This window comes from Cicer arietinum, chromosome 6 (genome assembly GCF_000331145.2).
Source record: "Cicer arietinum cultivar CDC Frontier isolate Library 1 chromosome 6, Cicar.CDCFrontier_v2.0, whole genome shotgun sequence".
In the NCBI taxonomy this organism is placed as follows: domain Eukaryota; kingdom Viridiplantae; phylum Streptophyta; class Magnoliopsida; order Fabales; family Fabaceae; genus Cicer; species Cicer arietinum.
Window position 1 is genome coordinate 35,317,129 of NC_021165.2, and position 23,070 is coordinate 35,340,198.

Genomic DNA, 23,070 nt, shown 5'->3' on the forward strand with positions numbered 1-23,070 from the left:
TAATGTCATTTCTATTCACATAATTATAATTATTATCTGATTCCATAATTATGAGCATAGTAATCATTTTTTTAAAAAAGTTATGCTAATAAAAAATAGAAATTTAACAAGAATAAGATTTTCAACTTTTTGAAATTGAATACAAAATTTTCAATATATTTTCTAATATAAAATTTCTACATTTAAGTATTTAATAAGTATTGTAAACACTCATACTTGTGAGTATTTTTTTTAAATAAAATCATTTTAAAAATTTTAATTCATTTTTTATGCTTTTGGAAAAATAGTCTAATCCTCTCTTTTTAGTGAGAGACTCTGCCTTCTCTCTAATCCTCTCTTTTTGTCAACCATGGTTTGCTTGGAAGAATTTTGTGAACCTTTTTCACTTTTTTCAGTTTCCTATCTACCATTCAAATGGCTTCTAGACATGTGATTAAACTGGCAAAATTTGAGATCATTTATAGTTGATTTGTATTTGCATAAGTCAAAACCATGATCCATAACTGAATAGATCGAAAGATTGTGGATCCTCTTTTCTTGCTAACTAATATATATGTTTAGAAGACTTAAGTTTGATTGTTAAGATTCAAATACGATTTAGTAATGTCTTCTTATTTTTTAATGCATCTTTGTTTGACGGCGGATATGTGTGGAAGGGGAATAGAATCAAAACCTTATCATCTTAACTTACTTTCAATTATCTAATAAATGTTATTTTTCTGTAAAAAAAACGCTAAAAAATTGTCATATTTAAAAAAAATCCTAAATAATTATTATTTTTAGTTTTTAATGCAACTTTAAATGTTTATTTTTGAATTGTTCTCTCTAATTAATATTTTGTGTATCACTCCTAAATTGTTATTCTCTATTTTATATTTATGATAGTGAAAATAAATCAATAGTTGATATAGGTAGTTTGATTTAATTATTGTTCTCTTTTATTCATTTAACATCTTCTCTAATAAGTGTGAAATGATTGACTGCAGCAATTATTTTGAGAGGGGGAGTAATAGATGTTAAGTAGTAAATAAATTCATTTCTTATTCAATTATATATTTTTGAATGTTTTAAGTTATTTTTACTGAAGCATGCAACATTTACGGTGCAACAAGTCAATTTAGTTCGGTTTTCAGCGAAAAATAAATTCAAAATAATAAAATTCAAACATGTTGGTTTGGTTCAGTTTTATTTATTTTTTATGAATGGATCCAAACCAAAGTAAACCGATGATATATGGATTGGTTCGATTAAAGTGATTGAATTTTTTTATAAAAAAAAAACATTATAAATATTTCTTTTTTTTTTTTTGTAGAATAAAAAAAAAGCATATGCAAGTGCAACTGCCATTTTAATTTCTTCCTCTAAAATAGAAGTTAAAATAACTAGAAATTCATAATTAATCCTCCAAAAGGCTAAAACAAAATATACAGTAGCAACATAATTTGGTCCCCTAAAACAAAATTTGGAATAACATCGTGCAACAAAGCCTAAGTTAAAATACAAAACAGACAGTAGTAATACCAAATTAAACCAAAATTTAGTTGTCTAGATTATAAATAAGAATTTAAATTAAAATGCAGAATAAATAGTGTCCAAAATAGGCAACGACAACATTCTAAAGTAGGCAGTAGCAATCCTTTTGAATGATACAAATCTGAAATAAAATGAAATAAATAAACGGTTAGAAATTATAACACTGAATTTATTTCCAACTTGAATAGATCAAAATAAATATAACCATAGATTGCATTCTTCATTCATGTCTTAGATTTCATTATTCATTCATGTCACATCATCGATATTAATCCTAACACTAATAATATGTAATCCAACAATTTCTAACAATTAAAACATACAATCCAAAATAAATTAGTTTGATAAATAACAGAGTGAACAAAATTGAGAGTTGGTACAAATTAACTTTCATACCTGCTTCAAGTTGTTGCACTTTATCAATTTGTGTTCTTAAATCAATTGCCTTTTGATTTTCTTAGCCAATTTTGGGTACAAATCAAAGCTTTGATAGTATTAGAACTCAAACTACTACCAAATGAATCAAGTACACGATCTTGTGTACTAAATGCAGACTCATATGACACTATAGACACCGGAATAGGCAATATATCTCTAGCCAAGCGGGAAAGGAAATAATATTTTTTAGACTTCTCTTTCCACCACTGTAAAATATGAAATAAAGAATTTCTATTATCTTCAACATCAGCCTCAATATACCTATCCAACTCACTCTTTTGCGCATTTGTTTGTTTTTTCTTCATTCTCAATCTAAATACAGTATCTCAATCAACATCATCATCAACAGACTGATTTGTGTTAGTTTGTGTACCAATTCTTGAGACTACACTGCTAGACTCACCTTCATCACTAGGAATGAGATATTCCACCACATAATGCTCAAACAAGTTATTGACAAGATTTTTTAATATTTTCAACATATCTTTGCTCTTATCGTTATCATACATCTTAGTAAAACAAAATTCAATGTATTCATACTTATGACGAGAATCTAGAAGAAAAAAAAAAGCCACACATAAGATAGTTTATAACATTATTATTCCAATACTTGTTCAACTTCACTTGCATATTTGTTTTCATTGTCCACAATTTTCATCATCACTATTAGTCCATTTCTTTATTGACTTCTGAATGATACACAAATTTTTGAAGAATGTATTAGATGTTACATGTAATGAACCAAAAAAAGAAAGAGTTGCATCATAAAATATTTTTAAAAAATTCACAACACATGTGCACGTTCCCAATTAAAATTATTATGAATACCTACTTCTTCACTAGCAAGAAACACAACAAATGAATTATCTTGATACTGAAGTCGATCAAATGCATTTTTATATTTTACAACAACTTATAACATCAAATAGGTAGAGTTCCAACGAGTTCGAATATCAAGAGTTATCATTGTCTTACTATCTATATTACACTCTTTTGCACACTTTTTAAAACCAGCAAGTCTAGTTGGAGATTTCTTAACGAACCTGGAGACATACCTTACCCTCACTAACAATCAAATTCAAAATATGAGCACGTAATCTCATGTGTATGAACTTCCCTTTAACTAAGTATGTGATAAAAATAGTGTTAATACTTGCATTATCAACAGTTACACAACAAACATTTTTTATCCTCTAATATTTCAAGCACTCATCTAAGGTTTTCCCAATGATCTCAGAAATCAAACCAAAACTCAATATTTTCTTATTCAACTCCCACCATTTGTTTATTTGTAGACAATATGCTTTTCAACGTTTCTTTCTCATCATTAAACAAAAGTAAGCAATCTTTAGCAATGGTAACATGATAAGGAACTTTAAATTTAGGATAAGTCACACTCATAAAGTATGTAAATCCTTCATTTTCAACATGTTTAAAAGCAAGTTCGTCCATAACTATCATCTTTGCAAGGGCTAAATATGTCATATCTTGACTAAATTCAACAAGCTTAAAACTATAAGTGTTGTTTGGATCATCTTCACAAACCTTTCCTATAGTAATTTTTTTTTTGTTTCTTATCAAATACTCTATTTGGGTTTTTAAGGGAAACCTTATAATGCTTATTCATGTTATGACCAGAACTATTGCATGCATAAGTTTTTGTATAATAATTACATTCAACCCTATTTTTATTCTTTGTAAAGTGCTCCCAAGCTGAAGAAGGAGGTCTACTAAGTTTTCGCTTCAATACCTCTTGTTCTTGTTGTGCAATTGATTCTGCTTTTGAAATTGAACCTTCTAATGCTCCTTGTTGTGTTGCAGTTTGTTCTGAAATTGAAACTAGAGTGCAAACAATTACCCCATTCTCACTTTGTGAATTACTTCCTATGCCACTTCTACTTGTCATTTTCTCAAACTTAAAATTACCTAAAAAAAGAAAAACAATGTCTAAGTTTAGTGAATGTAATAAAACTGTATTTTTTTTGTTCTAAATAGTTTGGCGGTAAAACTCACACACACTAAATATGGAGAAAGAGTTCTGTGACTACTTTTTAACTTAGTATATGTTTGTACCAAATAAGTTTTGCAACGAATCTATGTTCTCGAACCATGATGGACTAATTTATGTTTAGCACCATGCTAACCATCACCGTATATCAAAATAGGAAATAATAATCAAAATAGAAAAAGGAAACATAAAAAAAAAAAAAAAAACTTTGTTACCTTGATGGAGAGAATTAAATTGTGACAGAAAGAAATCGAGATAAAGAGAAGGAGAAGATGTTGTGACGAGAGAAAATGAAGGTGTTGCAAGAGAAAAACAGAAAGTCAAGAGAGAAACAATCGTGGACTAGCGAAGAGAGACACGATCGAGACAACGAGGTGAGTGGCAGCGAGGTGGGCGACACAATTTCAATGAGTTTGAGGCGAGATAGGTTTTTCAGGGTTGAGGTGAGGAACATATGATGATATGAGTGAGTGAATGAGAGACACAAGGAGTTGTCAATTGTCATAAATGAGTCAATGTAGGGTTTGAGATTGGGCAACATATTTTTGCCTTAACGGACTTGATTGTTGTGTAAAATTTTTGTTCTCTTATTAGGTCTTATTATTGTGTGAAAAATAAATATATAAAAAAAATATAAATTATATTGGTTTGATTCGGGTTTCATTGATTTTTAGAACTAAAATATGATATACAAACCAATAATCTTCTATTTACATTGGTTTGGTTTGGTTTTCTATCCGAATCAAAAAATAACGAATAATTTTTGAGTTGGATTGGAATGGATGTTTTGGTTAATTTGGTCCTCTTACACCCCTAGCTACATTTCAAGTTCTTTTTTTTTTTACAAATACATTTCCAATCTCATAGTGATTTTCCTCTTTCATGTATATATATTCTTTCAACAAGCCAGAAAAACAATTAAAATATTTTAAGAGAAAAACAAAAATGATTATACAATACATATTGTATATTGAAGGCAAGAAAGTATATATTTGTTCAATATTTCGATATTAGGGAGCAAATGGTTGTAAACATGGATATACCACACCTTGGCTTAAGAGTTAAGACATTTTTTATTTAGGTGGTCAACTTATGTAGACTTAAACAACATTAATATTGACTTAAATTTATGTGAACACTTTATCTCTATTCCTCTAAATAGTGTTTGTTCAAATGAAAAGCATTCCTATGGAGGAACATCAATTGTGTTAGAGAGAATATTAGCTCATTGGAAAGCATCTCAATTAAAAAAAATATCAACTCATCATAATTATTATTTGAACTTTGTTATACATTTATGTTTATTATGTCATTATAGATCTGTGTCATATTAAGGCATTTATGTTTATTATGTCTTTAAAGATCTAAATGAGAATTTCAATTAGTCTACTTATATTTTAATTATTAATGTATGATTAATTTTCTATGTTTTTATAAATAAAAAAATTTTGTACGCATAAATAATATTATTTTAAAATAATTAAACTCTTAATTGTGAATTATCATTCATATTCACATTGAGTTTAAATCTATCGTTTTTTTAATTTATACAATTATGTGTTTTTTAAAAAATTTAAACCTCGTGCAGATACAGGGTTTTTAACTAGTTTCTAAAGGATAAAAAGAAAGAACATAAAATGAGAGTAATTTGCACAACATACATGGTGGTTGTGTATGAAATACATGGATTGTTGATGATGTTGTGGTTCCCTTCTTGAAACCAGAGGTATAAGGATGTTGCAACATTTCGTGTCGATAATGTGTGTGATTGTGAGCCACTTGTGTGTAGTTGCAATTGCCATGATTTTATGTGTAAGAGAACATCATTGATAAAATTGATATATAAGTGATTTATGTAATGTAGTGATATGGGTTGGTGGGATTCACTAGTTTGTGTTCTTGATTTTATTTAATTATCTAGTATAATGTGGAATTTTTACCAATATATCTTGTTTTTTAAAATTTTGAACTAAAATACTCCTTTTGTAATTTATATATTAAAATGTTTAACTTTTTGGGGCTAGTTGGAGGTCGTGGCCTGAAGGTGCGACCAGCTAAAGGAACATTTTTTTCTCCCAGTAGGATGTCGCTGGCTGGGGAAGCGACCTCCCAAATGATTTTAAAAAAAATTTAATTCATTTTCAGTTTTATGTAATTGTTAATATTTTAATAAATAATAAAATTAATAAATAATTATATTAAATAATACATTAATAAATAATAATAATAATAATAATAATAATAATAAAAATACATTAATAAATAATAATAACAATAATTATTATTATTAATTATTATTAAAAATTGTTATAATTAAAAATAATTAAAATTAAAATAGTAAATTAATATTATTATTAAAAGTAATTAAAATTAAAAACAGTAAATTATATTATAAATTTAAAAGAAAATACATTAATAAAAAAATTACATTAATAACATGAAACAAAATACATTAAATTAACGAGAAAAAATACATCTTATTGATGTCCACCTAAATGACCTCCAATTCCACATATAAGATTTTGTCGAACTCATCTAGCCCTTTGAACGAGTTGAGGTTCTTCCGGTTATATAAATTTACCATTTTAAAAAATCCGTAATTGGTTGGGCAATTTATGATTAATCAATTTGTTAAAATTAATTTGATACTTACCAAATTTGCAACTTACCAAATTAGACAATTTACGATTAATCAATTTGTTACCAAATTGAACAATTTATGATTTATCAAATAAAATACAATAACATAAAATCAAATCAAATCAAATCAAATACAATACAATAAATATAAAATAAAATAACATAACATAAAATAACATGATTGTTGTTGATTTTCACATATCAATCTTGATCTTTACACAGTTTATACCTTTCTACTTAGAAAGGATTTTGTAACACCTCAATTTCTCATTACCTTATTTTAATAGTATAATGATACACTACAATTATTATATGAGTGTTAATATGTGTTCTAATTTCTTTAGGTGTGTCTTGTGTATTTTCCTTAGTAATTGATTTAAATCATTAATATTAACTATATTTAACTTATAAAAATAAATAAAATAAAACAAATATATGTATATATATATATATAAATAAAATAATACAATGAGTGAATTTGTGTTGTTGCACTAATCGTTCATTACCTTTAGCACTAATAGAATGGGTTAATAATAATAATAATAATAATAATAATGGTAATGGGTTAACAACAACAACCTAACCTAGGCTGGTATGCTATGTAATATATATATATATATATATAGGTGAGTGCATAGTTGTTACGGAACCAGATATTAGCGCATAGTTACGGAGCGCTTTCAATTCCAATTCTAAACCACAATCAGGTATGCTACTAGCCTTTCCTATTAAGAGTGAATCAAAAATTAGTGATGAATGTGGCTAGGCTTCTAGACGTACACACACACACACACACATATATATATATATATAGATAATCGCATAAAGAAAGAAGAGGATTAGTTTTCTCTTTTCCAATAGCCGCTTGCTCTGTCGCCACCCGCCCATGTTTTCTAATACTAAAACAATATAGCTATACCCTACAATCAGATACACTTCTCCTATTACCATCAAATTGTTATACTTTAGTTCAAATAAAAAGAGGGGGAACTAGTACAGTTAATTGGTTTGTTAGGATGAACGCATCTCAACATTTGGTAAATTTCCATTGCACAATTTTGAACTAAGTCTTGATCTTATAGTATTGATAGAAACTATAAGAGTTGTTTTGAAATCATGGCCTTTCGTACTGTTTCGTTGCATTTTATTTTTTTATTATGCTTTATTCTTTTGCTTGTAAACTCAGTTTTCATTTTTTTTGTTTATATTGGTGAAACGCCTATTAACCGAATTAGTACTTTATTATTTTAATCAATATAATAATAAACTTATTACTAGTTCAATTTCTAATAACATAAAATTTGTAAAAAATTAAATTAAATTCAAATGTCTGATAAATAAGCAATTAATTTCAAAATAAGGCATATAGTCTAATTTACCGTGTGGATAATTGTTGCGAGAACAAAATAAGGCATAGAGTCTAAGGTTTAATTTATGTTAGTATAAAATTGAGTGTAGTCAAATATAAGCTGAAGTTAAATATTGTTTGCCTGCATTTCATATGACATATATAGTTACCTATTTAAAAATCAAAACTACATATATATATATATATATATATATATATATACACACACACACGTAGGTTATATTTAGTTCTTTTTATCTTATTTAGTTAAACAAAAATATGATTATGTTAATATATGTTTTGATGATATTAAATATATTTTTGGGCTATATTACAAATAACAGATTATTTATTTATTGTTAGTAAGTAATTTATTTGTATTTGGTTGTTGTGTTGTTATAATTCTCTCACGGGCTATTAGAGACGACGATCGACGAAGACGTGACACTTTAGCATATCAGATTCGTTTGGAGAAATCTTCAATCGAGGTAAGAGTAGGTTCGATTTATGAGTATAAAATAACGTGGGATGAACGGAAATACCGAAATTCCCAGATATTCATCCGGGACACACTATGTACGGTTGAACCCTATTGAGTAATAATAATTAATTAATAATATATGAATGGTAATAGTGAGGACTAAAATATAATTTAGCAACATATAGAATTGTCGTGAATTTATTTATATCAATATTGCATGCCGTCTGATTTTATGATTATTAAGTTGATTGTTACTGTATGAATGATATGTACTGGAGTGTTCTTGTTACTTGACTGAAATTGTGATATCACTTGAATATGCCACCTGTTTGATCTTTTATTTTGTGATTGATAAGACTGGATTATGCATTGTGAGTAGTGTAAACCAAAATATTGAGATTTTATTGTGATTGACTGATATACATATATAATGATAAATATTGTGAAGTCAAACTGAAACTTATTGAGTTGTGATTTTGGAGTTAGGACTATTTTGTCATCACGGGAGGGTTTGATAAACCTAGTGATTCGAGGAAGTACAATTGAATGAGCCTGATCATGGAGGGCTACAGTCGAACTGTAAGGTAAGACTGATAGACCTTGGGGGTACATCCAGTGGGGAATTCCTAAGTGGATTAATGGGTTATTCTCTAAGGTCGGGAGCTACCGTGCAACACAAAAGTACCCTGACCGTTGCGTATATGTGTCTCGGGTTGAGTTGAGGGGATCTATGAGGACTTGGCCATTCATGAATTGTCCGTCCACTCTTTTAGTGGCATAGTATCAGGCCTCCTAACCAAGTACTTCAGAGTAGAATGGTACCAAATGATGAAGTATATAATATAGGACATGCATAACATTTCATCCTTGTGACTGTCTTATTGTAATTGAGTTTGATGCACCGTCGATATTATACACTTGAATGCTTCTGAGGTTGTGATAATTTGATTGTTTGTGTGTTCTCCTCGTGTATTTTATACTGTGACATAATTTCAAAACTCGCCCTTCGTTGTTTGTGTTTGGCGCTTGCAATGGACGTAGAAGAGCTGCAAGCTACAAGTGAAGACTAATACTCTTGAAGTGTAGGAAGTCGTCTTATCTTAAAGACTTTTACTATCTATCTTTTGTTAGCGTTATTTTGAACGTATTTTATTTTTGGGGATTCCCGCTCTGATAGTGACATCGGGTTGGGACCATATTTACATTTATCATTAAACTTATATATGTGTACTTCAAAAATGATTTGTTGTCTGATATTATGATTTCGATGTCATCAAGTTTGATGAAAATTTTGGATTGCTGTGACATGTTCACAATTACGTGATACTCTTTACCTTAAAAAAAAGTTTGAAAGCTTATATTTATTTAAAAAGAATTTCATTGTTTTGAAAATAAGGAAATTATAAATTTTTTCTTGGGGTTTAGGGTGTCACAGATTTCCTTTGATTTACCTTACAATATTTTCAGAAAGGGCTTTGCAAGATACCTTTTATAACATAAAAGGATTTTTACACACTACTCAAGCTAAGTTGACAATGTAGCCTTGAGTTACAAAATAATGATTTTGAGAAGGTTAGAATCTAAGTATTGCTTAACTCTTGTTTGAGAAATAGATTCTATATTTAAAACTTAGTTGTTACTGATCTTAACACAACACAAAGAGTGAAATTGTAAGCTGCAGAATGATTATGAGAATCTCGAGTATGTTTGAAATGATTAATACTTTGCTTGACACTTTGAGTTGTGTTTTGTTCTTCATTTTGAAGCTGTATTTATAGGCTTCAAGAGAGCTTTATGACAGCTCATTTATTTGTTGAAATAAGGCCAGCTGTCATGGATAAGATCAAACAGAAAACAAGAGTGTTCAAGCTGAAACCAGGAACATTCTTGGCATCCAAGATCGATCTTCGAATTTGGAGATGAGCTGATTTGTACTTTGTGGTTATGTCAGTTGTCTGAGATGATTTCTGTCTTTACATTATGAATGCAGGTCATGATTGAAAGTACAACTTCAGTGTACTTTACAACCTGTAAATTTGTACTTGCATTTGCTTTACTTGAAGAATGATCTTGCTTTGTACTTTTCATGAAGTATGTCTTTGATCCTTCGAACTCTGTAAGAATGCTGACTTAGATTGATCCTTGCTTATTTTTGATGAAGGTATGAGATGAATTAAAGCTTCTAGGATCCAATCTTTCATAAAGAAAACCGATCATTCTTGTTTAAGACATATGTGGAGAATATTCTTCGTTTTCCAGAAATATCTCAAGAATGATCTTGGTTTTATTAAAGTATGTCAGGAACGATCTTCGTTTTACTAAAGTATGTCAAGAACGATATTTGTTTAACTGTTTTTGCTTTCTTGATTTTTAATGAGATCTGCTTTGAAATCCTTGGTACTTAACTTGTTTTGACACACTCAAATGCACATGTTAAATACCAAAACACTTAGAATCATAATTAGAATTCTTAATTAACCTTTTGTTTAATTATCATCAAAACATTAATTTGAGATTTTGTCTTTAACATCCTATGAGGTTGAGCAAGCCACCCGAAGGATTCCTCAAATGCAATGCGGATTGTACTCTTTTTCAACATAACTCATGCTTTGGAGCTGACATATGGTTCCGCGATAGTATAGGGAGAATTGTTTTATCACAAACAACTTTGTTCCCTTTCATAGGTACCGTGGTAGAAAGTGAAACCACTGTTTCGCTCGTTTCCATCCAGCTTGCGAACGACCATGGATTCAACAATGTACAGTTTATGTGCAACAATCTCACTGTTGCTACTGCTACCAATAAGGCTATCATCTACAATAATGAGTTGAGTCATTTAATTTCACTTTGTAGAGGATTGTTTTCTGTTCATGCTAGCTATAATCTAGCTTTTGGTAAGAGGAAAGCAAATATGACCTCTCATACTCTAGCTAGAATATCCTTATTTCATGCTAGTCGTTGTTCCATCTTTTTACAACTCCCTGAATGTATTGCAACTTTGATTATAGAAGAAATGCAATGAGTTATATTTGAATTTTTTTTTAAAATTTTTTATATATGCAATGTAACAACATTATAAACAAAAAGTATGTATGTAAGAGGAAGCAACACTTTTGGTTCTTTTTTACCTTTTTAGAAATGCTAATAAGTGTTTTTGTGGCACTTATTAAGATCTAAGTATAACAATAAAATCTTGGAATTTGTATATTTTATACTTGAAATTGTAAAAAAAATCCAAACTTTCAACTTAATAATTCTTTTTAAATTCCTTTGTTGTTTCCTTAAGGACATTTTAACGCAAGTTGTTTAACGAGCCTCTTAATCTGTTTGGAGAAAGTTATCGCTACATTTTAAGTTTTCACACGATTAAATTGATCGATGTGAAAATTTTGTTGTTGTTTAATTTTTTTTATTTGTAATTTAAAAGGGTGTCTCTTATCATTAAAAAGTAATAAAATCTTGATGAAAACTCAATATAAATTGATAGAAAAAGAGGAAGAAAAAACTGATCAATGTAATCTTAATAAAAAATCTAAACATATAAATTTCAATAGGAAAAATGGATACTACCACAAACAAATCTAAATCAAAATTAGAAATCGATGGGTTAAATGGTAATGGGCTAGGCTAGGTGTGATGGGTGTTCTTAAAAAAAAAAGTGTGATGGTGCAAGTGTTTCCAACATCAACCGTAAGATAATTGAATTAATATTTAAATTCGAATTAAAATTACGTTCAAATGGCAAAAGATAAATTTGTGAGCTCAAATATTGGTTGCTTATATTGTAATTACTATTGAAGTAAAATTTATTGATGTTGCTCGCATAACCAAATAATGAGTCACTGCATTGATTTCAAACAAGCAAAATGAATGAAATGAATGATTATATTTCTGAATACTTCAAATTTATTCGCCCTTCTTTCCTCTGTTTCCAATCGACAATGCGAATGAGAATGAGGAGATTTTCCAACAACCTTTCTTCAATCCCTCCGAACAACCTCCGCCCTTTCTCCCAACTCTCCACCAATTTTCCCGACAAAATCATTTCAACCCCAAATTTTCCCGAGAAAATTATTTCAACCTCAAATTCTCAAAATCAAATTTTGGACACCCTCTTAACCCACAAATCCAACCCCAAATCAGCTCTCAAGTTCTTCAAAGGAGTTGAACGGAAACGAGGGTTTGTTAAAACCGTTGATGTTTTCTCTTTGTTACTTCAGATTCTATCTTCCACCCCACAAACTCACAGTTCCCTTCGAAATTTGCTCAACAACTATGTTTTTGGTGATTCTAGTCCTTCTCCCAAGGTGCTTGTGGAACACTTGTTGGAGTGTTCAGGAAGGTATGGTTTCGAATCTGATTCGCGGGTTTTCAATTATTTATTGAATAGTTATGTTAGAGCTAATAAGATTGTAGATGCTGTTGAGTGTTTTAGAACTTTGTTAGAGCATGATGTGATTCCTTGGGTTCCAATTATGAATATACTTTTGACTGCAATGGTTAGGAGGAACATGATTTGTAATGCACGCCAACTGTATGATGAAATGGTTGAGAGAGGAATGTATGGGGATTGTTTTACTTTACATGTTGTTATGCGTGCTTGTTTGAAAGAAGGGAAATTTGAGGAGGCTGAGAAGTTTTTCAAGGAGGCAAAAGGTAGAGGGTTGAAACTCGATGCGGCTTCATACAGCATTGTTGTTCAGGCGGTTTGTAAGAGGATGGACTTGAATTTGGCGTGTAAGTTGTTGAAGGAGATGAGGGAATTGGGGTGGGTGCCTTCTGAGGGTACTTATACTTCTGTTATTGTTGCTTGTGTGAAGCGGGGAAATTTTGTGGAGGCATTGAGGCTTAGGGATGAGATGGTGAGCAGCGGTGTTCCTGCGAATGTAATTGTTGCAACAAGCTTGATGAAAGGGCATTGTATGCAAGGAGATGTGAATGTTGCGTTGCAGTTGTTTGACGAGATTGTTGCGTCTGGTGTTGCTCCAGATGTGGGTATGTTCTCTCTTTTGATAGATGGGTGCTCTAAGATTGGGGATATGGAGAAGGCTTATGATCTTTACACCCAAATGAAGCTCATGGGCATCCAGCCCACTGTCTTGATTGTAAATTTTCTGGTGAAAGGATTTTGGAAACAGAATTTGCTAGAAAATGCGTATGGATTGCTTGATGAGGCAGTTGAGCGGGGTATTGCTAATGTTGTTACATATAACATTATTTTAATGTGGCTCTGTGAACTGGGAAAGGTTAAGGAGGCTTGTAATTTATGGGACAAGATGATGAGTCATGGTATTACACCTTCACTAGTTTCTTACAACAACTTAATACTTGGTCACTGCAAAAAGGGTTGCATGGATGATGCCTATAGTGCACTGAATGATATTCTTGAAAGGGGTTTGAAACCGAACGCTGTTACATACACTCTTTTAATAGATGGATTTTTTAAAAAGGGCGATTCCGAGAGAGCCTTTGTTATGTTTGAGCAAATGTTGGCTGCAAGTATTGCGCCTACTGACCACACATTTAACACTGTTATAAACGGCTTGGGTAAAACTGGCCGGGTGTTTGAGGCACAGGATAAGTTGAAAGATTTTATCAAGCAGGGTTTTATTCCCACTTCCATTACTTATAATAGCATCATAAATGGATTTGTCAAGGAAGGTGCAATTGATTCTGCACTGTTTGCCTACCAGGAGATGCGCGAAAGGGGAATTTTTCCTAATGTTATCACTTATACTAGTTTGATAAATGGATTCTGCAAATGTAATAAGATTGATCTTGCTTTGGAAATGCATAATGACATGAAAAACAAGCGCATGGAATTGGATGTTACCACCTATAGTGCTCTCATTGATGGTTTCTGCAAAATGCAAGACATGGAAAGTGCAAGCAAATTCTTCTCTGAACTTTTGGCCATTGGTTTGGCTCCAAACGCGGTTGTTTATAACAGCATGATTAGTGGCTTCCGACATTTGAATAATATGGAAGCAGCACTTAACTTGCACCAGAAAATGATAGAGAATAAGGTTCCATGTGATTTGAAGACATACACCTCATTGATTGGTGGTCTTTTGAGAGACGGTAAATTGAGTTTTGCTTTAGATCTTTACTCAGAGATGATTTCCAAGGGTATTGTGCCTGATATCTTCATGTATACAGTTCTCATAAACGGACTCTGTAACCATGGACAACTAGAAAATGCAGGCAAGATTCTAAAGGAAATGAATGGAAATAATATAATTCCTTCGGTTCTCGTTTATAATACTTTAATTGCTGGACACTTTAAAGAGGGTAATCTGCAAGAGGCTTATAGACTGCATGATGAGATGCTTGATAAAGGTCTTGTTCCTGATGATATTACATATGATATTCTTGTAAATGGAAAGCTCAAGGTATCACATACTCTTGCTGGAGCTTAATTCACTCAACTAAGATTGATGGCATACAATCTACTTATGGATTCTATTGCAAAATGAGTCTTGCAGAAAGTTATTGAACGGCTTGAAATTGGTCCAATCAATATTCCATTGTTTATCTTATGGATCTAGAAATGTAGACCATAACTCTGTTCATGACATCTTCCATAGGAATTGTAGTTCTTTCATTTTATTTATGGGAATCCTTTTGTAAACGTCAGGAGCCAGATAATGTGAGTTCTAATAATAGGAAAAGTGAGTTCTTTCTTTGCCAAGAGCATAATAACGTCAAGAGCCAGATAATGTTCAGATAATTAAATTTTTTGGTAATAGGAATTCGACTAACTGCAGTGTGGCATTGATTATCAGTGAGGCTATTAGCAATGGGAAGACACACACAATTCAGGTGTGATCTTAACAACCATCTAGTTTCCTTTATATATGGATTACTTTTTTACTTCCATTTATTTGATGTTCTTGTTTTAGAAGTACCGATTTAATGCTAAACTTACCCTTTTTTACTTGACAAGGAGGGATAAATGTTAAGTTGTTTCCTTTTCACTAAATAATTACTCAGGCTACTAATTCAAGACTCATTTTAGATTAGAATTGTGTTTATGTCCTATAATATTATATCAATTCAGTTTTAACATCTCATCATATGTTTACTAATGAGTTCTTGAAGTTTGATCCATCAATGAAATTTATGGGTTTTTATAAAGTAGGTGGTGAGGTTAGTGACATTTAAGCAATCACTTGTCATATTTATCATTACTTGAATGGAGTTAGCAACTTAGCATTGCTCATTTTTATAGTCCGATCTCGATTATAAGCGAAAGTGTCTAATCTTATACTTATTTATTAAAAAATTCAGTTAAGTGCAATTAGTCCTCTTAATCTCATAATAAATTAGTGCATTATCGAGAATACTGTTGATGATATTTATTTCTGAAGGGTATTGGAAACTAAAATTTTACTTGGATGTAATCATGAAGGGTATTATAAATATAACTGCATTAAATATACTGAATGCAATTAAAAATTATTTGTATTTTGGATCAAGAGGGAGTACAATCCAAATCCTATAAATGAGGTACTAAGATTGCTGGTTGGGCCAAGACTAAGAGGTTCAACAAAGCATTGAACGGGCGTGTGCAAGAACTTTGCAAAGATCAAATGACCAAAAACTTTGGTACAATAAGGGAAGCTCACAAATTCCATAACATGGAGAGCAAATTTACATTAGGAAACTTTTAGTTTTAGGTCATTTAAGAACTGGCCTGTCATGTACCTCTTGTGTTCTTACTTCTTATCTAAAGGGGTCTATCCTTAATTTTAAAGTGGGCCATTGCTTTTAGTTATTAGGGTATATTGTGTAAAGTATCTTAATAGCCACTGTAGGCTATAATAAGCACATTGGTGCATTTTGCATTAAAATTTTCCTATCAATATTTGAAAATAATAATCCTGAGCATATCAAAGAATCATATAAATTGGCTTTCAAGTTGCAGTTAAATTCTCGATTCTCTAAAATCAATGGGTCTAGATTCCTCAAATCTACTATGGAGGATATCTGTGCTATTATTTATAATTAGTTTCTGGGTTCTAAGATCAAAATTCATATGTTTTAAATCACTTTTAAAATTTGATTTGTAGCCTAAAATGAAGCTAAACTTGAAAAGTTGTTTCAATATAAAATTTAGCTTCAAATATCTTTTGGTCTGTTTATATCACCTCATGTTCTTAGAAAAGCTAATACTTGTGTGGACATTTTTTAGTTCATGTAACTGTTTATTTTTTATACAGGAGAATTTGCTTTTGGTCCTTGTTGCTTTGGTTAGTTCTTGTAGTATTTGTTCTGGTTTCGTCCTTCTAATATATGGATCATATTAATCATTTTGATTTTTAGTCTCAGAAATACTGATATAACTAATTCCAAAACAAGAAGGACCATAAATAATTTTTTTCATGTTTTAAGGACGAAAAAAATATTTAAATCTAAAATTTATCATATCATATTCTATCAAGGTTTTATTTTCAATTAGATCTCTTATGCTGTCAAATGTTGCAATCTTTTTAAGTTTTTATACTGATTCCAATTTTTCTCCTAGAGTATGTGATAGAAACCAGAATTTTATTGACTAGAATTGATGAGCTCTGAAGCTGTTACAATGTTGGAAATCTGAAAAATGCAGAAAAGGAACTAAACCAGAGTTCTAAGAACTCCTAAACCAGAGCAAAATTGCTCCTAACCAGAGAAAGAATTTCCCGAATTATTTTTTAAAATATTTTCCCTCTTCCTATTCTCTCATTCTTATAACATAAAATGAATGACATTATTAATTAGCTTTTATTCCTTTCATTCATCCTTCTTGAAATTGAATGTCTTTCCCACTTCCCCTTCCCTCATTCCTTTAATGGAATATTAGTAGAATAAGAGACATTGTTAACTAGCTTTTATTCTCTCCATCCATCATTCTAGAAACTAAATGTGTGTGAAGTGTATGACTTGGGTGAGTGGGGCCCACTATTTGGCCCCTCATTCCTCTTAATTTGCAGTGTTCTATCAGTATGCTTATCATTGAAGTTCCTGAGATATGAGATATTTGTAGATTTAGAGAGTGGTCTTGAAGTAGAAGAAGGCTATAGACATTATTAGATGAAGCTAGGTTAAACCCACTTGGAGCAAATATAGTGTGGTGAAGTTGATCCTACATTAATTGCTACTGAAGTTGTTTATATGGCCATGTTTTTTTGTTATTTTGGAGCAACGAGTGTGAAGTAAGGGGGATATGAATGAAGTGTGAAATAACTAATCTTATGTATAAATCACCAAACTTAACAACTTTGCATCTTACATTATGCATGGAATCAATTTGAAATGTGTCTAGTCAAGTGATTTGCCAAACCAAAATAAATAGTAGACATGGGAGAATATGTTGCTAAAGAATTTGTGTTAGATAAATGTTGCTAAAGAATTCGGCTTATAAGTTGCTCTCATAATTTGGAAGCGCAAAAATCAATTCTGGCTGAAAACAAGACCAAATTGGTTTTAAAAGAGTAGACTTTGGTATTTTGTAAAACTGGACCCATATAGCCTACATAATTCTGATATTTTATTAAAAAAAAGAAAAGCCCACCGTGGGGCTCGAACCCACGACCACAAGGTTAAGAGCCTTGCGCTCTACCAACTGAGCTAAACGGGCTTCATATGTATTTTCTTTATAAATAATACTTAAACATACCTAAATCCCGGCAACAATATTATAAATCTAAATCACTGGTTTGTTCATGTTATATATCCTACGTTCAGATTTTCTAACCCGTGATGTACATGGCGAAAATTAAGCTACTAATTAATTTCTCTTACTATTGTTCATAAAATATAGCTTTTGCTTGTGAAAATATTTTAATAATTTTTAAATAATAAAATAATTGGGTTGCTAATATGTAATTGATTTAAGTATAAGAGATTGATATACCTACAACAAGTGGTTAGGAGTCTAGTCTCTTGCATATGGATAAATTTCAATTCGAAGAAGAAAATCAACCACATATGTCCAACAAATTCTCCAACAAAGATTAATTACTATTAAACAAACAATGCATACTTCCTACTTTTAACAAGTTATAAAAAAAATTATTTTGGGTTAAAAATGAAATCTAACATAATTTAGAGAAATTTGACATTATTTCAACAACTTTCTCATAAACAAGCTAAGTCCAACATTATTTCCTCCAATAGATCATGAAAAATCATGTCTTCAATCTCCAAACCAACACATTCATCATAAATATGATGGTTGACCCACCCATCACTTTTTGATGAGAAATCTCTACCTACATGATCATCTATTGTTTGGTCAACTTTGTATCTCAAACCCAAAGACTTGCTCATATGAGTCCAAACTTTATGAAGAATGTGACACCCTATAGGAGGGCAACAATGTGACCTCCCATAAATTTCCAACATTGTCTCATTAATTAAATCAAATAATACATGGTGATTACATTGACCACCTTTGTGAGAACAAAATTCAGGATCATTTTCCATTTCTTCATATAGTGATGGATCAAGGGGGGTGTCTTTAGCATGCCATGAAGAAAGACTTTCATTACTAGTGAGTCCAGATATCTCAAGTACATATTTCACATAATTAAACTCATCTTTGTCTTTGGTGTCCACATGAATATGAGGAATCTCATGGTTGAACTTCTTGGTTTGAATCTCCAATTTGTGAGCATTCTTTGTGGTTTTAATCACTTTAAGGGAATCCTTCTTAGTCACTTGTTGCTCATCCACATTATTCGGTCTATCGGAAGATCTCGCCTTAGATTTTGAATCTATCAACATTGGATAAAACAATTCAGTAAACGCAACTGCAATTTATATTAACAATATTTATAATTTATATTGACACTATTAATATAAGAAATACTAGCAATAATTTATATTGACTTTAATTCATGGAAATAGACAATGTATGTTGTTAGTATTCCTCTATCAATAGGGTAAACCATCGTTTATGTCTTTGAAAGTGTAGAGTGTTGTCACTTTGGTCTCTTACTTTGTCAAAAATTTAAATTAGTCTTCGAATCATCAAAATAGTCCCTAAAAGATATAACTAATTATAATCATAAAAGTCCATGAAAGATACAACTTACTGTCAAAATAGTATCCAACTATTATAACATTCTGATGATTCGAGGACTAATTTGAATTTTTTGACTATGTGAAGGACTAAAGTGACAACACTTTACAATTTCAGGGACTAAATAATAAAAACACGTTACATTTGGAAACAGATATGCACAAACTAATAGAGGTAAAATAAAAAATCACAGTGATAGTAAAAAAATAAAATTGAATCCTAATCTATATTGTTTTCAACAGAACATAGAATTTATGAAATACTATGATTATATGACAACATATAAATGTATGAATATCATATCTGTCCTTAAAGATAGCTAGTTAGCAAATATTTAAAAAAAATAGAAGGGTGAAGATGGAAAACCTGATGCTGCTATTGAAGCCTTGTATTCTTTTATTGCCATAATATCTTGGTCATTGAAACTCAATGGTGAAGCATAGGAAAAAGATTGAAGATCAGGTAATGAAAGAATTCTTTCTAAAGGTATCAACATTCTCAATGGTGAAGAATGTGACTTTTCTTTCACTAATTTTAGTTTCTCATATTGAAGATGTATATCTTCTATTCTGAAGCTATTCTCTTTCTGTTTGAAGTAACTTTCTAGTGGTTCTTCAAGAGACTTGATTCTTCTTATACAGTTCTTGTATTGAACTTCTCTTTTAATAATAGGATCTGTCAATTTCTTCAAAATTTCCTTCTTCAACTCATCTGATATTCCTTGTCCTTGAGGAAGTTTATGAATGACCGAATCCATAGCGACTCGAATCTTTTCTTTTTCGCTCTCTCCGGTTACGTGCTCTATTTTTTGTTTGAGATTCATATTAACATGTTTGATTTCTTTATGTTTCTGACCCTTTGCATAACCTGAAGAAAAACTAACATCTCTTACAATCTCCGCTTCGTTTATATTGAAATTTCCATTTACTCTTCCTTTTGTTAATGGAGGCATGACATGTTCATAAAATGTTTTTGTGGACTCATATTGGACTAACTTTTGTGTTTCATTGCCACAATATAATCTTCCTTTCCATTTTGGTAGAGAATCGTGAAAAGGAAATGATTCAGACCTATTTAGTGTCACTTTTGCTCGTTTCACGCGTTGTTTATGGAAGTGGTAGACCATAGGAGAGACAGGATCATGAAGAAATGCTAATAATATTTCCTTTTTCATGTTGGTTGTTTCCAAAGTACCAAAAAAGTGCTTGTATAAAAGAGTGGAAACACCAAAAGTGTTTCGCTTTGCAATATCTTCTACTCTGCATTTCATTTGATCTCTTACTTTTCGTGCAAGTAAGTCATTTTTTGTTAGTTGATGCTTGTAACCCAAGTTACACTCGCGGTAATCACTACTAAATGTAGGATCACACTGTACAAACCTTCTTGTTCTTGTGTTTTCATCAATTAGTACTTCTATCTGGTTTCTTTCTGTGTTTTTTCCAACTGAAGAATGCAGTGTCACCTTTTCTTCAACCTGACAAGCTTCAAATTAGATGCTACTGTTATTTATTTTCCAGTAAGTTAGTATACTCATTTTGAATTGAGAAGAAACCAATGCATCCAAAAATACAGAATCAAATGAATTTAGGCTATGTCAAATGAGAATATAATGCTTGTAGCATATGAACCTAAGCAAAAAAATCATTTGAATCTACAATTTGAAAAATACAAGAGAATTTTTCCCTAAGAAACAAAGGAATGAACCAGATGATGAGAACTTACATTTGAGCTTCTTAACTGTGCAAGGATGAGGTTCTTCCTTTTGTTACAAGAGAAGGCTTCATCCCTTTGTGCAATCACACTTTCTGCAAATGAAATTAAGTGCTAACATTTCAAAGGTTTGAAGAAAGTGACATATTTATAACATAACAATATGGTCGTCGGCCCAACATATTTGGAGGCCTAAAGTGAATTTTAATACGAGGTATAAAGTGGACTTTCTAAATTTTAACATGACATCACTAAAGTATTATAATTAATCTCATATAATATTTTTGTTTTTCAATTGATTTAATATTGTTGAGACAATATTAAATTTAAAAAAGATTGATATATTGTAATTTTAAAAATATTAAAATCTAAAACCTTTTTATTAAGCAAATTTTTTTTGGAAACCTTTTGACAAAAGTAATTTTTTTAAAGGTCTATTGCTTTACTGGCCTTACCCTCGGGTTGACCCTGTATAACAAATACTTAATAGTTTCTAAAATATTATACAAAAATTTAAACTGTAAAGTTGATATAGTATAGAATTAATGATGATTTTATAAAAATATATTCTACCAATTAAAAAATTAGCTACTTTGTGACCAATTAGTGATTGAAATAGTTCCATCTCATTGATGACTGATTTTCTAAATCTGTCTCAAAATTGGCTACAAAATGAGTTTGTGGCCCATTTAAATACTGATTTTGTAACAAGCTGTTAAACTATTGGTCGCTAATAATAGTGACCTATTTCACATTTTTAATCTCTAAATCGGTCACTTAGCATTTCATGGAGGAAAACTTGTACATAGATGAGGAAATGCACTAACCCTTCTTGTATGCATGTCTTTTTTGTATGAAATTATGACATAAGGGATGGTGCTTAATAATATGTAAGAGGCTTTTACTACACTCAGGAGAATGATGTGAAGTATCAGAATGCTTTTGCCTTCCCATGGTTGACAAGATTTGATATGCTTTCAGCTAGAATCTTGGTAATCCTGCTAAAATTTTGGAATCAAATATCTAACACCAATAAATTAATCAATAATTCTATACATCAATTATGACTTCAATTAGATAGACACGTTGCTTTGACATAATTGAATTGTTTTCTTGAAAAATTAGAAGATAGTAAAATCATAGATCTAAACAGTGGTCCTTAAATGTAATTCAGCTGTAATATAAATGTTTTAGAGGTTTCTTACAAATTACAATGCAAGAAGAGGAGATTCACCACAAGAGATTAAGAAAATAATGCTAAATTACTATAAAACTACTTTCTTCGTGTTCATTCTTGATACCGATTACAATTACCAGTTTTTTATATATTGCATTGATATATTATAACAAACTAATCAATGGCTCGCCATCATGAGTCTATCTAGAACATTTTAGAAATTGATGACCTATCATATAAAATATCTAATACTTAACATATTTGACCATTATTACAAGCACAATGACTACAATTGTAGCTGCATTTTTCAGCATTTTACTTCATTGTCATGGTTCGCATCTTAAATGTAACCATAATTTAGAACCATGGATAAAATCCTCAAATATGTGGAGAAAATTGCTTAACATTTCAAAAAAAAAAAAACTATTCTTTTATAACATATAGAGAAAGAAACACAATAATTTAATTCCCAACCATAGGAAAAACAATCAGCATCTCAATTCTCAAATAGTTATACATACATACATGCATGAGAATTGTTTTGAAAGGCCTTAAGAATAATTGAAAACTAAAAAACAGATCGATATGTGAAGAAGCTAATTCTCAAATTAATTTCATGAATATGAAAAAGATAGGACCAAAAAAGAATATGATTATTCTTTGTGGT

At 30.5% G+C, this 23,070-nt stretch overlaps 2 protein-coding genes, 1 long non-coding RNA gene and 1 other non-coding gene across 4 annotated transcripts; 2 read left to right on the top strand and 2 right to left on the bottom strand.

Moving 5' to 3' along the window:
- Nucleotides 1–7,274: 7,274 nt before the first annotated feature.
- On the top strand, nucleotides 7,275–11,482 carry LOC105852906 (uncharacterized). Its single transcript, XR_012163794.1, has 3 exons — nucleotides 7,275–7,326; nucleotides 8,389–8,455; nucleotides 10,610–11,482. It is a non-coding gene; the product is annotated as an uncharacterized lncRNA (long non-coding RNA).
- A 701-nt stretch (nucleotides 11,483–12,183) lies between these two features.
- Nucleotides 12,184–15,521, top strand: LOC101495958 (uncharacterized). The gene has a single exon (XM_004514069.4). The coding sequence runs from the start codon at nucleotides 12,315–12,317 to the stop codon at nucleotides 14,865–14,867; it is 2,553 nt and encodes an 850-aa protein (XP_004514126.1). The 5' UTR covers nucleotides 12,184–12,314; the 3' UTR covers nucleotides 14,868–15,521.
- Nucleotides 15,522–17,997: 2,476 nt separating this feature from the next.
- On the bottom strand, nucleotides 17,998–18,070 carry TRNAK-CUU (transfer RNA lysine (anticodon CUU)). Its single transcript has one exon. It is a non-coding gene; the product is annotated as a tRNA-Lys (tRNA).
- A 405-nt stretch (nucleotides 18,071–18,475) lies between these two features.
- LOC101499034 (uncharacterized) lies at nucleotides 18,476–22,219 on the bottom strand. The gene is made up of 4 exons (XM_073370517.1): nucleotides 22,054–22,219; nucleotides 21,239–21,321; nucleotides 19,883–20,990; nucleotides 18,476–19,208 (listed from the first exon to the last, which is right to left on the bottom strand). Exons 1-4 carry the CDS (start codon nucleotides 22,178–22,180, stop codon nucleotides 18,571–18,573), a joined length of 1,956 nt encoding a protein of 651 aa, XP_073226618.1. The 5' UTR covers nucleotides 22,181–22,219; the 3' UTR covers nucleotides 18,476–18,570.
- Between the last annotated feature and the right edge of the window lie 851 nt (nucleotides 22,220–23,070).